Genomic DNA, 15363 nt, shown 5'->3' on the forward strand with positions numbered 1-15363 from the left:
AATGAAATTGAAATTGCTCTGTCAAAAGTAACCTTTATGATGGCCATGGGTACCAACTGGCTCTGAAAATGTGGCATAGGAAGCTGACTGCGGTTGAGGGCAGAAATCACAACACCTCTTAATCTCGGTATGTACTCCTGGCCAGAAAAACCTCTGTATAATACTTTCATTGGCTTTATCACAATCAAAGTGGCCTCCCAATATATGGTCGAGGTACCCCTAACTGTTGCACTACTTACCAACATATTTTGCTGCTGCACTCCTAGTGATTCCTAGTAATTGGGATTAATTTACTGTTGTATAATACATTCCTGAGCCAGCTGCTTTATTAATTACTCCATGCCTGCTGTTCTTTAAGAACTCTCTCCTTAGGAACATACCCACATCTGAAACACCATATGTAGGGGATCGATCAAATGGCAGAAGTAGCAGCCAGTGTAGTTGCCTGTGCTTTATTCACAGCAGGGTTTTCCAGAAAATAGGGCACTTTTCAATTCTACATAGAATATACGAAAAACAAATTACAGTTCACTCTTCTGAACACATAATATATTGGCCTGTTGGCTGTCTTAATACTTTGAAACCTGCTGTTTAATATGCCTCTGCCACTATTGGGGCAACTTAATCCAGTAAATTCCAATACAGTCTCATTTTTGTTTCTCAGCACTCAATAGATACACCGCACTTCCAGGTTCCTACTACAGGTAATGAATAATTTCAGTACTTGTACTGGCTATTCAGCCTGAAAATATTATTCTCTACATCTGCTCTGTCTAGTGGTACATTCTGCGTGAGACATATATATATATATATATATATATATATATATATATATATATATATATATATATATATATGTCTTGCGCTTGAATTGTTTTAGGGAAAAGTATAGTATAGTGAGGTGAACATGCTGTTGATGAGGAGCATTTAACTAAAATTATTGGTTGTTCCAGGACCCATCTTGAATCTCACCTCTATCTTTTCACAGTCTTTCATGTAATTATCTATAAAAGTATAGCATTCCCCAAAATACCTCCAACTGGGAGAACACTTAGTCACAATGCACAGAATGGCTCCCAAAGCTTTAGCTGGTTGGAATACTCTTTTCTGCATGCAGCAATTCTATAATTAAAATGTGTTCAGCATGCAGATGCAATTGGAAAATTAGCCATCATTTTAAAGTGGATTTCTGAGCATTTTATTCTGAAAAATAACATACCAGATTATATATTTTTGCAAAAAGTAATATTCCTAAATTATATTTAATTAGGGTGGTGTTTGGGATTCAAATGAAGTTTTACAAACCAGATTTTGTAAAGCTTTTATTCCATGGACTTTAAACCACACCCATGTTACCACAAGATCATGTCCACATTAATTGTGGTAGCACACCAAACAACCAAATGGTTGGTGCTCACTGCAGGGATATCAATTATCACTCATATGTGAAAAAAGTTAAGTCATAATAAGAGATACCCTTAAATCCAAATGCCTCCACTTCCCCTTGGATTACACAGCACCCCCAGCACATGATGAAACACCTTAGGAGCCCCTAACAATAATTTATTTTAAAATGCTAACAAACCCCCAGAACAAATACCAGGCTTTTGTTCCACAGGCAAAGCAGGGCACAGGCAGGCAGAGTATGCCACACACAGGCAAAGCAGGGCACATGCAGGCAGAGTAGGGCACACACAGGCAGAGCAGGGCACACACACAGGCAGAGCAGGGCACACGCAGGCATAGCAGGACACACAGGCAGAGCAGCGCACACACAGGCAGAGCAGGGCACACGCAGGCAGAGCAGGGCACACACAGGCAGAGCAGGGGACACATAGGCAGAGCAGGGCACACACAGGCATTGTATGACACACACAGGTGTCACAAGTGTGAACAATGCATGGGGACCACAGGTGTGAATAATACAGGGGAATTTGAGTGAATTTGAGGTTTAAACAATGCAGGGGCCAGTTAATCTCTGTAGTGATACCATTTAAAGCTTTGACCTGGTAAGCAAACACTGCAGGTAGGTGGGGGGCCACACAAGGGGAGGGTCGCAGCCCGCCAGTTGGACAGCCCTGAACTAAATGGATGGAATATTTTTTTACTTAGAGAAACCAAGCTTTATTAATGCAATTAAAATAAATTAAGCGTTAAAGCCTGCTATGTGTTTTTTCCACCCCCTTCTACCATAGTTCAGTAATTCTAAAAGAAGCCTCAGGAATAATGGATTTTTATCAGAGATATTGCACAATAGAAGAATTCTTGACAACATTAATAATTCCTTAAATCCAAATGAAAATATGTTCTCTGGACCAGTGGCAATTACAGCTATACAATTTCTATGTTATTTTATTCTTATTCATTTATAGTACTTTATTTTTAAACTACTAAAACATGAATATAGCATGTTACAGAGATTGTGTATAATATACATCTGCCTCTGACCTGGTGGAGTTCCATTTTAATTACATCAGGGGCCAATTAATTTGCCTCTCTATTTTTGAAGTGTGTGAGGAAACTGGAGTACATGAAAGAAATTCATGCAGATACAGGGAAAGCATACAAAGTTCTTGCAGAGAGCGTCAAATCAAAATCAAACTCAGGACATTTTTCTGACTGTTCACCAAAATGTTTTGTAACAATTAAACTGATTCATAGCTCCATAGTTAAAAAACCTGCCTGCCTGCCTGCCTGTTTATTCTGACCTCCCCAAGCTGATTCTTGCCTGTCTGACTATTCTACGCTCTCCGATCCTGATTCCGGCATGTTTGACTATTCTTAACTCTGCTTGTGCTGGCCCAGCCTGCCCGTCCACACTGCATTGTCTGTCTTCCAAGCTGTGTTTCTTCCATCCAGTATCCTTGGTGAAACGAACGTGCCCCTTTGCTCATACAGAATTTTTAGTAAGACCTGGCGGCATCCAATTAGCTGAGGGCTCCTCCCAAGGTGAAAGGTGGCTGTTAAAGGCAGAAGCAAGAACCGAGAACAGGGAGCTTAGTATTGGTTGAGTTAGGGTGCCGAACGTGACAATTCCATTCTCAGCCTGAAAGCTACAGACGGGTTATTCTGACATCAGTGGTAGGGAAGCATTTGGAAGGGGTACTAAAAATAAAATAAGTGGTAGGGAAGCCTTTGGAAGGGGTAACTAAAGATAAAATAATCAACTGACTATATTGACAATACTTTTTGTGCCAGTATAGTTTTTTTTTTGCATAGCATATTTTGCCAGACTAATTTAATTGCCTTTTACGGGGTGGTGAGAAGGAATCTCAACCCTGATATGGCAGCGGATGTGATCTAATTAGCCTTTGCTAAAGCATTTGATACAGTGACACACAAAACTGGTTGAAATAAGGAAAATTGGCCTGGAACATAATATTTGAACTTGGAGAGATAACTAGCTGAAGGAGTTGAGTGCTGGAACATTTTCTAATTGGACCAGTGTCGATAGACTATCACATGGGTGGTATCCTTGGTTCTTTGCATTTGAATTTATTTATTAATGACCTGGAGATGGGCATGGAAAGTACTCTTTCTATTTTTGCTGATGATACTAAATTCTGCAAAACTGTAGATTTCCCAATTTCGCAACTTTTGGATGAAGAGAAATGGGTCAGATTCACCATCACTAGAAGGGACCTCTGCTATTGACTTATACATGACCTTGACAGGTTTTAGCTGAAGTATTTTCAGATTCAAGCTATTTCCAGGTTTGGGCTATAAAAACGAAAAGTTTTGACTGAAAAATACCCTCGAAAACTAAAAATTTTCAGGTTAAATACAACTCTACCTTTAATAAATCTGGTACCACTGGGAGGTACCATTAATTGAGAAGGGTGTTGTAGATAACAAGTTGTCTAATTCCAGGCAGTGTCTGCAGTGCCCTTTCTATAAAGCCCTAGAAGAGAAATTCTGAACATCCGATTTCCTCACAAAGCAGAATACCATAAAGGAAAGTCTTTGGCGTGAAGTCACCAGCATTTTTATTAAAGTGCACAGACACTTTTCACTGGACTTTTCCACCTTGTGCCTTGATATTACAAAGCAAGTTTTCCTGGAGCTGTTTGGTGAAACTCATTACTCCATCTTTCCTGGCCCTTATGGAGAAAATCATTTTATACCGACTGGAGTGTTGCCTGAACCAACCAACCATCAGCTTTTTCCTAGAGCACTTCACCTTAATGAGAGTATCCAATAAGATGTGTTCGAATAGCAACATCACTAGAGCAGCCAATGTCCTTATAGCTGCCAGAGGCATTGCAAGCACTGACTATGAAGAAGAATGAATTTCATACTTATTTACCATCTTTACTGGCCCAAGCTGCAGAACACATCCTTGGATACAACTCAGTTTGGGAGTTGCCTAGCGAAATTCCAAGCCATGTCATGCAGAAATGCTTCATAATGCTTTACTCCTGGCACTAGCCAACAAGGACTATTTAAACCAATTTATGCCAGGAGTCTTTTATGAGGCATTTCCAAAGCTCACTTCTCCCCCTACCATCCAGAGCAGAAGAACAAGAGCCAAGGAGCTAGACAGGCAGCCCAACAAAACATTGGCAAAAAGGCCATATAAAGAGACAGGAGCCAAGGAGCCAGGCAGCCCAACAAAACATCAGCAAAAAGAATTAGAGGGACTGGCATTTATAGACCAATCCAGCCAAAATATAGATCAAGTTGGGATACAGATCCTCTTCTGATGTACCTTTAAAAAATGTCTAAAAACACACCAGATGTACTGTAAGTTGCCTAGCTATTAAACTGGCTTGTTTGTTAGAACTTGAAAGATAATCATATCTATATGATAATAAATACATATCACAGGCCCATGGTTATCCACTACTCTAGGAGGTTTTCATTTAATACTCAAGGGTCACATAAAAAATACACTACAATAACACGACTCCAGTATGGATATGATCCATAAAGCTTTAATAAAAATTAATGTAAACAAGGCTACAGGGTCTGATGAAATTAGGGTTGCCACCTTTTGCAAAAAAAATTTCCGGCTGGTGGGGGGCAGGTTAAAAAAGGGGCATGGTGTGACGGCAAAGGGGGCGGGCTTGTAACGCAAAGGGACGGGGCCAGGACAAAAACTGAAGGACAAGCTACGTTTACAGGGGATTGGGGGCGGGCAGAGGGGGCCTTTTTAAGGGTATTACAAATTTACCAGCAGCTATATTGCTGATAAATTTGTAATACCGGCCCCGGCCTTGGCAGGTGTTTTACCGGCTAGGCCGGTTAAATACCGGCTGGATGGCAACCCTAGATGGCATACATCCCCGGTTTATAGGAGAGCTTAGTTCAGTTTCAGACCAGCCCCTATTTATGATTTTCTCAGATTCGCTTTCATCTGATATGGTACCAATGGTTGGAGAAAAGATGATGTCATTCCAATATTTAAAAAGGGATTATGATCTCTGCCTGGCAATTATAGGCCAGTAAATTTGACATCTGTGGTGGGCAAATTATTTGAAGGCTTGTTAAGGGATTACATTCAAAATTTTGTCCTAGTGAATGGCATTATGAGCAGCAATCAGCATGGCTTTATGAAGGATAGGTCATGTCAGACAAATTTGATGAGGTAAGTAAGATGCTGGACAGTGGGGGGCAGTATATGTGATGTATTTGGATTTTGCCAAAGTGTTTCATACTGTGCCCCACAAACGACTGCTTTCTAAACTAAGGTCTGTTGGTCTTAGTGAAGTTGTTTGCACACGGATAGGAAACTGGCTACAGCATCGGGTACAGAGGGTGGTTGTTAATGGTACATTCCTTTCCTGGAGTAAGGTTCTTAGTGGGGTCCCTCGGGGCTCGGTCCACTTTTATTTAACTTGTTCATTAATAACATAGGGGATGGTATTGTAAGTAATGTATCAGTGTTTGCAGATGACACAAAACTATCCAGCCCAATCAATTCCAACCAGGATGTGACATCCTTGCAACAGGATCTTGACAAACTGGCAATCTGGGCAGCTAAGTGTTAAATGAGATTCAATGTTGATAAATGTAAAGTCATGCACCTGGGATGAAAAAATATCCAAGCCACTTATACCCTTAATGGGATTGCACTAGGCAAATCCATTATGGAAAATAACCTAGGAGTCCTTGTAGATGATAAACTTGGCTGTAGCAAGCAATGCCAGTCAGCAGCATCAAGAGCAAATAATGTATTGAGCTGTATTAAAAGGGCCATTCATTTACGGCAGGAAGCGGTGATTCTTCCACTGTATAGAGCACTGGTAAGGCCCCATCTAGAATATGCCATACAGTTTTGCTCTACATCACTCAAACAGGACATTTTTATATTAGAGAGGGTACAGAGGGGGCAACTAAGCAGGTAAAAGGTATGGAAAATCTTAGCTATGAAAAAAGACTGGCCAAATTGGGGATGTTCACGCTGGAGAAGAGGTGCTTAAGGGGTGATATGATGAATATGTATAAATATATAAGGGGATCATATAAAAATCTCTCTAATGCTTTATTATTGGAGAGGCTTCAGATGGGGTTTTTTTGCCTTCCTTGGGATCAACTGGCAGTTAGGCAGGTCAAAAAAAAAGCTAAAAGGTTGAACTTGATGATGTTTGTCTTTTTTCAAACTAACTTACTATGTTCCTATGTAATTATTTTCATAGCAGGCATTCACCAATCAGGAGGCAGCATTTGTGTGCTCGCTCCTCTACCAGGAAGTGAATCAGGAGAAGACCTGAACTGGCTGTCATGGGTAAATTTAAACTTCCCTAGCACTTCTCTGGGAGGCTGTCACCATCTCCAACAAGCTGTTGCTAGGTGGCAATCTCTTTCCTAGAACAAATGTTGTTTACAGGTAACATATTCTTGCAAACACTTATTTCTCTACCTATTGCATGCATAGAAAATGGAGGAGAACATAATTTGCCCCTTGTAAGGCCTTGCCTTGAGTATGCATTAAATTTTTACTTCTATTTAGTAAAATGTTTAGATTAGATTCAATTTGAAAATTCAGTTTGTGGAGCAATTGTGACATCCAGTGGTAGGGAACTGCCAAGTCATGCGATTCCCTCCAGCATCAAAACTCGAATTTTCGGGTTAAAAAAGATCTCGATTTTTTCGAGTTTTATTACCCTTAAGCTGGAAATAGCTTGAATTGAAACATACTCCAGCTAAAACCTGTCAAGGTCATGTAGAAATTAATAGCAGAGGTCCCTTTAACCATACCATATGAGATGTTCCTGGTCTTCATGATGTTCGGGTTTTTTTCAGGTGGGTTTCGCTGGAAAACTCGATTAATTCAAGCGATTTCAGTTTTTTTAAGGGTGGTGTTTAATTCTGTTTTGGTGTACAGAGGGGTCCATAACATCTAAATGCAGAAAGAGCCACATTGGATAATAAAGGACATTTCTGGGAAATCCCTTTATAATAGAGTGAAGAAAGGTGGTAGAGGAGAATAAGACTTTTAAGGGTCATTTACAACTGCAGCACAGTGCAAAGTGCAAATTCGAACATAATTCTGCAACACTATGCTAAACGCTGCTTGTGCCATATGCTATGTTAGGCATTTTAGAGAGATTATCATGTGGCTAGATTAGAAGATTTTTTTTTTTAAAGGACTGGGCTGATGGATGGCTAAAAAGATTGGAGGAGATGTTAAACTAGGCCAGGGGTAGGCAACCCGCGGCTCCGGAGCCTAATGCGGCTCTTCATCCTGCTTGCTGTGGCTCAGTCTTGCCTGTCACGTCATCTATACTGCCCTCGTTCCTGCTGGTGGCTTGAGTGCACGACCACGGTAAGCTAGCGGTTAGCTTATCGTGGTCGCACACTCAGGAAGCCGCCAGCAGGAGCAAGGGCTATATAGACGTCCCAGGAGTGACAGGCAAGACTGAGCCACAGCAAAATGATTCATCATGGTCCTTACCGTGGTCACACACTCAAGACAAGAGAGGGAAGATCAGCATGGAGCTTTAGAAACAGAAGTCAAATTAAACAGATGAGAACACTAGCATTTAAAGGAATTGTTCAGTGTAAAAATAAAAACTGGGTAAATAGATAGGCTGTAGTTAGCCAAAAATGTAATGTATAAAGGCTGGAGTGATTTGATGTATAACACGTCAGTCATAACACTACTTCCTGCTTTTCAGCTCTCCTGGTTTACACTGGCTGGTTACCCTGGTTACCAGGCAGTAACCAATCAGAGACTTGAGGGGGGGGCACATGGGTCATAAATGTTGCTTTTGAATCTGAGCTGAATGCTGAGGATCAATTACAAACTCACTGAACAGAAATGTACCATGTGGCCCCCTTCAAGTCGCTGACTAGCTCAGAGTTATAGAGCTGAAAAGCAGGAAGTTGGATTCTGGCTGTTTTATTAGACATCTGTTCACTCCAGCCTTTATATATTACATTTTTGCCTAACTAACTATATTAGAAACATTTTTTATTTTGCACAGTTTATCTATTTACAGTTTTTATTTTCACACTGAACTATTCCTTTAATAGGGCTATTCCGTGTTTAATTTATTTCAAAGTAGGCCTACACATACACACTGCACTTCTGTTTGTTGTATTCTGTTGTTGTAACAGTTAAGATCAAAAAAAGGTTAAAACTTTTAAACGTTTATAAGCTGTGTGTTATGTTTTACGGCTCCAGACTATTTTACTTTAGGGGAAGAGGGGGCAAAATGGCTCTTTTGATAGTAAAGGTTGCTGACCCCTGAACTAGGCAAAGGGGGGCAGCAGGGAGCAGTGTGTAATTCTGTGAAAGGATTTGGGCATAACAGGGGAACATGGGGGTGGATATTTTAAATTAAATTGTCAAAGATTTTTTTACAAATCATGTAAACAGAGTTTTATTATTATAGTGATATTTTATTAATACCACAGCAATCCAGATAAACCATAATCATATTATTTAGGCATAAACATCTGTTTACACTGTGGGCTGTACCTACATGTTCAATAAATGTGCCCTAAACCCCCTAACATTTCAATTAGCCTACATATTCCATAAATGTGCCATAAAAAAAACCCTAAAAATAACCTCTACAATTTCAATTAGCCCTAGTTTGCAAAAACACCATTTCCTTTTTGGCCTAACTGGGGGAAAAGGCTCTGAAGGCGCTGTTAGCAATGAGGAAAGACTTTAATACCCTGGCACAAAGTCGGATCTGTGAAAAGAGAAGTATTTTTATATTGTGTGTTCCCTCCCAGAAGTAGAGTTCGTATGAACGGAAATGAAAAGACTATATGTGTGGGAAGCGGCTTCCGCCTGTGGAACACCAATTCGCCCCGCCCACTATGCGGCTACGTATAAGCGTGACGCCAGTCTCGCGTGATGAGACTTGCGCCATTTCCTGTGAGGAGACAAGGAAGTTGTAGTTAACTGTTTCGCGGGAGGTCTATTCTTCAGCTTACTTACATCAGTGCACCCGGTAATCCAAATATATTAGTATATATGCAAAAAAGCAAGGTATATTAGCTATACAATGTCTCTTATGGTTTACCCACTGCTTGTCAAGGATCCCTCGGTCCCTAGTCAGAAAAATAACATGTCTGTCACTTCCCTCACATCGTTCAAACTCTGCCCATTAGGCATGCATTTTGTTGTCTGTGAATCAAATGTTCATGCATCTATCCCCCTCCCTTCTGTCACTGGGCTCTTGACAGGAATATTATCTCCTTATGAATTCCCTCTGAGACCTCAGACCAGAGACGCAGCCTGCAGCAAAAGGCAATTAATAAGAGCCCATTTCATGCTTTTTTTCAGTCAAAAAACAATACACATATTTATTGATATTGGAGACAAACATCACCAGGGAAGTTGCCCATAGCAACCGATTAGTGATTAGACCTGAAGTTACCTACAAGTTAGATGCAAGCAAAAATTTGATTGGTTGCTATGAGCAATGTTAATATGTCCCATAAAGCAGCGGTCCACAACATTTTTTGGACCTGGACCGGTGCAAAAAATTATTTTTTTTTTGCAAGTACCAGGGATAGGGTCGGCATGGTCGGGGGTGGGGTCGTGCAGCAAGTTTGAAACACCGCGTCCAATTTGGGCGCCCGGTGTCCAATTCGGCGTGCCTCGATTTTGTGGGCTGGGCTGGGCTCGGCGGCCAAGTGCAGGAGTATCCGCGGCCCGGCGGTTGGGACCCCTGCCATAAAGTACACAGAAGGGTAAAATCATTAAAGGGATACTGTCATGGGAAAAACATTTTTTTTTTTAAATGAATCAGTTAATAGTGCTGCTCCAGCAGAATTCTGCACTGAAATCCATTTCTCAAAAGAGCAAACAGATTTTTTTATATTCAATTTTGAAATCTGACATGGGGCTAGACATATTGTTAATTTCCCAGCTGCCCCAAGTCATGTGACTTGTGCTCTGATAAACTTCAATCACTCTTTACTGCTGTACTGCAAGTTGGAGTGATATCACCCCTCCCCTTTCCCCTCCTTGCAGCCAAACAAAAGAGCAATGGGAAGGTAACCAGATAACAGCTCCCTAACACAAGATAACAGCTGCCTGGTAGATCTAAGAACAGCACTCAATAGTAAAACCCATGTCCCACTGAGACACATTCAGTTACATTGAGAAGGAAAAACAGCAGCCTGCCAGAAAGCATTTCTCTCCTAAAGTGCAGGCACAAGTCACATGACCAGGGGCAGCTGGGAAATTGACAAAATGTCTAGCCCCATGTCAGATTTCAAAATTGAATATAACAAAATCTGTTTGCTCTTTTGATAAATTAATTTCAGTGTAGAATTCTGCTGGAGCAGCACTATTAACTGATGTGTTTTGAAAAAAAAACATGTTTTCCCATGACAGTATCCCTTTATCTAAACATCTCTGAAATATATTAAATGTATAGGTATGAGTCCATTCCATCACAAGGACATCTGGATTACTATCATCTGTTAGTATACACCTAAACACCAGTTATGTTAACATAGTAAGTTATGTTGATAAAAGACACATGTCCATCAAGTTTAACCTGCCTAACTGTCAGTTGATCCAGAGGAAGGCAAAACAAACCCAGCTGAAGCCTCTCCAATTTGCCTCAGAGGGGAAGTAATTCCTTCCTGACTCCCAATATGGCATTTGGACTAGTCCCTGAATGTTCTTTCCGTCATTATTTTTTTACTTTTGCTTTTTTTTAGCCGATTAATGGACAGCGAGGTGCTGAGAGATGGACGGATTTTAGATCTAATCGATGACGCTTGGAGGGAGGATAAACTGCCATATGAGGATGTGACCATCCCTCTGGTGAGAATGTCTATACCTGTTTTGGTATTTGTAACAAAGTATTAGGTTAGGTTGAAAAAAAGACACATGTCCATCAAGTTCAACCTTTTAAATTTATATATAATCTGCCAAACTGCTAGTTAGTCCAGAGGAAGTCAAAAAGCCCCATTTGAAGCCTCCAAAAATTCCCCTCTGACTCCAAGATGGACCAGTCCCTGGATCAACTTGTACAATGAGCTATATTCCATAAACCTGTATTCCCTCACTTGTCAAAAAGAAAATGAAGGTCGACTGAAAAGTTGCTAAGAATGGGCCATTCTATAATATACTAAAAGTGAACTTAAAAGTGAAACACCCCTTTAACATATAATTAATCACAACTATTATGTTGTTGTAAGCTTCTATTTGGCACATAAATCACAGTACTCAGTCACCTATTAGAAATTTCACCACCCACTGCACCCAGGGTCGGACTGGGGGGCCCAGGGCCCACCGGGACTCCAGTCCAGGGCCCCCCTACAGGCCCCCCGTCCCCCTACTGCGACGCGTGGTGCCCCCTCAGTGCACGTGCGCACACGGCAACCCCCTCTGTGTGCATGCACACACAGCACCCATCGTCACGCATGCACACGCTGCGCATCGCAGCAAGTATCGGGGAGGGTGGCTGGCCCGGCGGGGGCCCATGAGGGTTGGGCCCACCGGGTTTTTTCCCGGTGTTTCGCCGGGCCAGTCCGACACTGACTGCACCTTTCTTGAATGAAGTACACATAGACCTCTAAAATATATTTCACTTGGCTTTGTAATAAGTAAGAACATTAACATTTTGTCCATATGAATGAAACTCATCACACCAATCATCACATTTCATTAAAGCTATATAATGATATAAGTTCTTGCAAATTAAACATGAAACTTAAATATTTGTTTATTAAAACATCCACGTCTGTCATAAGTGTTTAAATATTTGAGCTGGCAATCATATATTGTCTTCCCTGCCCCTATGACTCAGGCATAGTGACGGGGCGTTTCACTTCTCTCCTCGCACTCTACTATTGTGTAGGGTATTGCACATGGTCATTAGGTCCTCCATTCTCGTGCTTACACTAAATTATGTGGTGAGACACAACTTGCCTTGTCCACAAAATGGCACATGCCTGCTTGCTGTGATTGTGAATCCCAAGACTAAAGGAAACCAAATTTAAATAATGCATATAGTGTGCATAATGTTTATTTTGCTCAACTAACATCATAGAAACACATTTTGAATTATTTCTTAGGGTGACAGGTGCTCTTCAAAACTGTTTTAGAGCAGAGACCGTCGTCTGCAAGTTTTTTTGTAAATTGTTTGACCAAAGGTGTGTTCTACGTATTAATGCATTAACAAAAAGTAGAATGGTTGCCAGCACAGTCTTAGGGGTAGATTTATCAAAGAGTGAATTTAGAGATCTCCACAGTCCGCAGAGTGAAATACCGCCTCACTCCATTCATTTCTATGGGATTTTTAAAGGCGTATTTAACAAATGGTGAACTTTCACTATCACCCTTTGATAAATACACCTTTAAAAATCCCATAGAAATGAATGGAGAGAGGCGGTATTTTACTCTACGGACTGTGACTTCACTCTTTGATAAATCTACTCCTTTGCCTTTATAAATCATTAAAAATTAGGTGTCATACCACACTTGGCCAAAATATGTAATTTGCAGGCCATGTCAAGGGTCCTTCATTATTAGCGAGTCCTACATTGCTGGGATGGGGCTAATAATCCACTACAGACCTAGAATGCTAATAGGCAAACAGTGTGTCCGAGTAGTAAGACCATGTATTGGTCAGGTATTAATGAAACGCGTCAGGCCATGTCCTAATATGTTTTAATACATTTTTGTATTTTTTTACTTGCTGCTTGAACACTTCTTTGGAGGAACTCACATTTTTGGTATTGGTTTGATGTATTGGTCAGGTATTAGGCTCCTCAGTGGGCCCTATAGATGGGACAAAAAGCTCCCAACTAAGTCCTGAACGGCCATTGTTGGTGTTCTGTCAGATTTTTAGTTTATTTATTTTTCTGTGGATCACACAGGAGTTTCAGATGAATCTAAGCACATGTTTGAAAGTGGTGTACATGTATTAGTTTTCAGCCTTATCTGCTATGTAGTTGTTATTTACATTGCATATTTAAAAAAACAAAACAAAAAAAAAACAAATTGGGCCAAAGAAACAATTTATATTTATTTTAATTTCATTTATTTTTCTTAGAATGAGCTTCCGGAGCCAGAGCAGGATAATGGAGGAGCAACAGAGTCTGTTAAAGAACAGGAAATGAAATGGGCTGATCTGGCACTGCAGTATTTACATGAAAACATTCCTTCATCGGGCAGCTAAAAGCAGTCAACACAGTATAGATTTTTTTTGTGTACAAGCTAAAATGTCCAGGAATGTTTTTTTCTTAGTGAGCTATGTTTCCAAAGAGTTAATAGAGCCACTAAAGCATTCCATATTGTTAGGCACTTTTTCTTTGGTGGGGTGTTCTCAACTTTGGACAAATAATCTCTAGTAAACTAGAGTATTCGAATATATACGATGTTCAAATGTTAACTAACAAGTAGAGTAATAAATACAGCAACAAAACGTGTGATAGCACTTTTATATCAGTGTGTGGCACTACAAGTTTTAAAGTAGTACTAAAATATGTCCTATTGGTCTATTGTTTTTTTAAAACTCATAGATTTTTCAATAAATTGCAATTAGTCAAATTTCGAGTTCATAGGAGTTTCCCATGAACTCGAAATTTGACCCTAGATAAATCTGCCTCTATCTGTTAGTAAATATCAAGTGACCAGAGTTCTATATAATTTTTTGCTTGAAGGATTTTAGAGCCCAATAACCATTTTTTCGTAGTAGTACTATGAAAACTACTACTATAAAAAAAAAAGTAGTTAACAACATGTTAATGGTACATTCATAGTCAGAATAGGTTGTAAAAAGAAGGTCCATTTATCAACATTCTAATGTTAAAGGTTTTTCAAACCACAAATAAGCAGATTTTCTATAAAATTACAAATGCCAAGTAATTTATTAACAAAACAAAAAAAAGTGCCAATACAATGAATTTCACCACGTGCTGCTCAGTTCTGATCGTGCAGTGAGAGATTTATATGTTCACAAGTATACATCTTTCTAGAAGTCAGCCCTTATCCAAATTAATTTAGTAAGGTGCAAGGCACTTTGAGAAAAGGTCTGAAACTTTGTTATTGCTTAGGTCACAGCCCTCTTCACTGAACTAAAGACTTTTTTAAAGAATATATCCAGTCATACCTTCTATTATTGAAAATGTGGATATACACAACATAGCTGCTTAGAACGTTTTCCTGATAGCCGTGCAGCAATATGGATTTTATATGAATCTGGTTTTCAAGAAGTAATAAACCTCCTAACAACCTTTTGCCGATTTAATCATTTGTATGGAAAGTCTCCGTTATGAAGAAAGGCTGGCCAGGTTGGGGCTGTTTACACTGGAGAAGAAGCACTAGGGGATACGATAACTATGTATAAAAAGTGGGTCATACAGGTATGGGATCTGTTCTTTGGAAACCTGTTATTCAGAAAGCTCCGAATTAAGGAAAGACCATTTTCCATAGACTCCATTTCATCCAAATTTTTAAAAATGATTTATTTTTTTCTCTGTAATAACAGTAGCTTGCACTTGATCCAAACTAAGATATAATTAATTTTTATTGGAAGCAACACCAGCCTATTGGGTTTATTTAATGCTTCCATGGTTTTCTAGTAGACTTAGTTTCCAAATACCTTTCTGCAAAGGTAGCACCATAAATCCTTGCCAAGTCAGGGGATTGAGATGTTCTCTCTTCAGTTACATCCAGTCACATTGCCTGCATTTTATGTGTAGAAACAGCAGCACAAATTAGGTTCACAATTTTTGGAAAGCACTAATTTTAATGAATCAAAAGGGGTCCATTTGTATCTGTGCTAGTGCATATATCTTTATATTTATGTATCAACAGATTGAAACCGTTTGGAGGGGATAGATTAAGATACTGGAATACATTTCAAATCACAACTCGAGTATGTGCCTGCACAACAAATCGAATGGCCTTCAACAAGAAGATAAGCAGAGACCTAG

General features: G+C 39.8%; 1 protein-coding gene across 1 annotated transcript; it reads left to right on the forward strand.

Moving 5' to 3' along the window:
* The first annotated feature begins 9316 nt into the window (after positions 1-9316).
* On the forward strand, positions 9317-14659 carry anapc13.2.L (anaphase promoting complex subunit 13, gene 2 L homeolog). The gene is given in 3 exon segments (NM_001171785.1): positions 9317-9410; positions 11137-11242; positions 13479-14659. Coding segments are annotated over 2 exon segments (225 nt in total). The 5' UTR covers positions 9317-9410; positions 11137-11143; the 3' UTR covers positions 13605-14659.
* The last annotated feature ends 704 nt before the right edge of the window (positions 14660-15363 follow it).

This window comes from Xenopus laevis, chromosome 8L, assembly GCF_017654675.1.
Source record: "Xenopus laevis strain J_2021 chromosome 8L, Xenopus_laevis_v10.1, whole genome shotgun sequence".
Lineage (NCBI taxonomy): Eukaryota > Metazoa > Chordata > Amphibia > Anura > Pipidae > Xenopus > Xenopus laevis.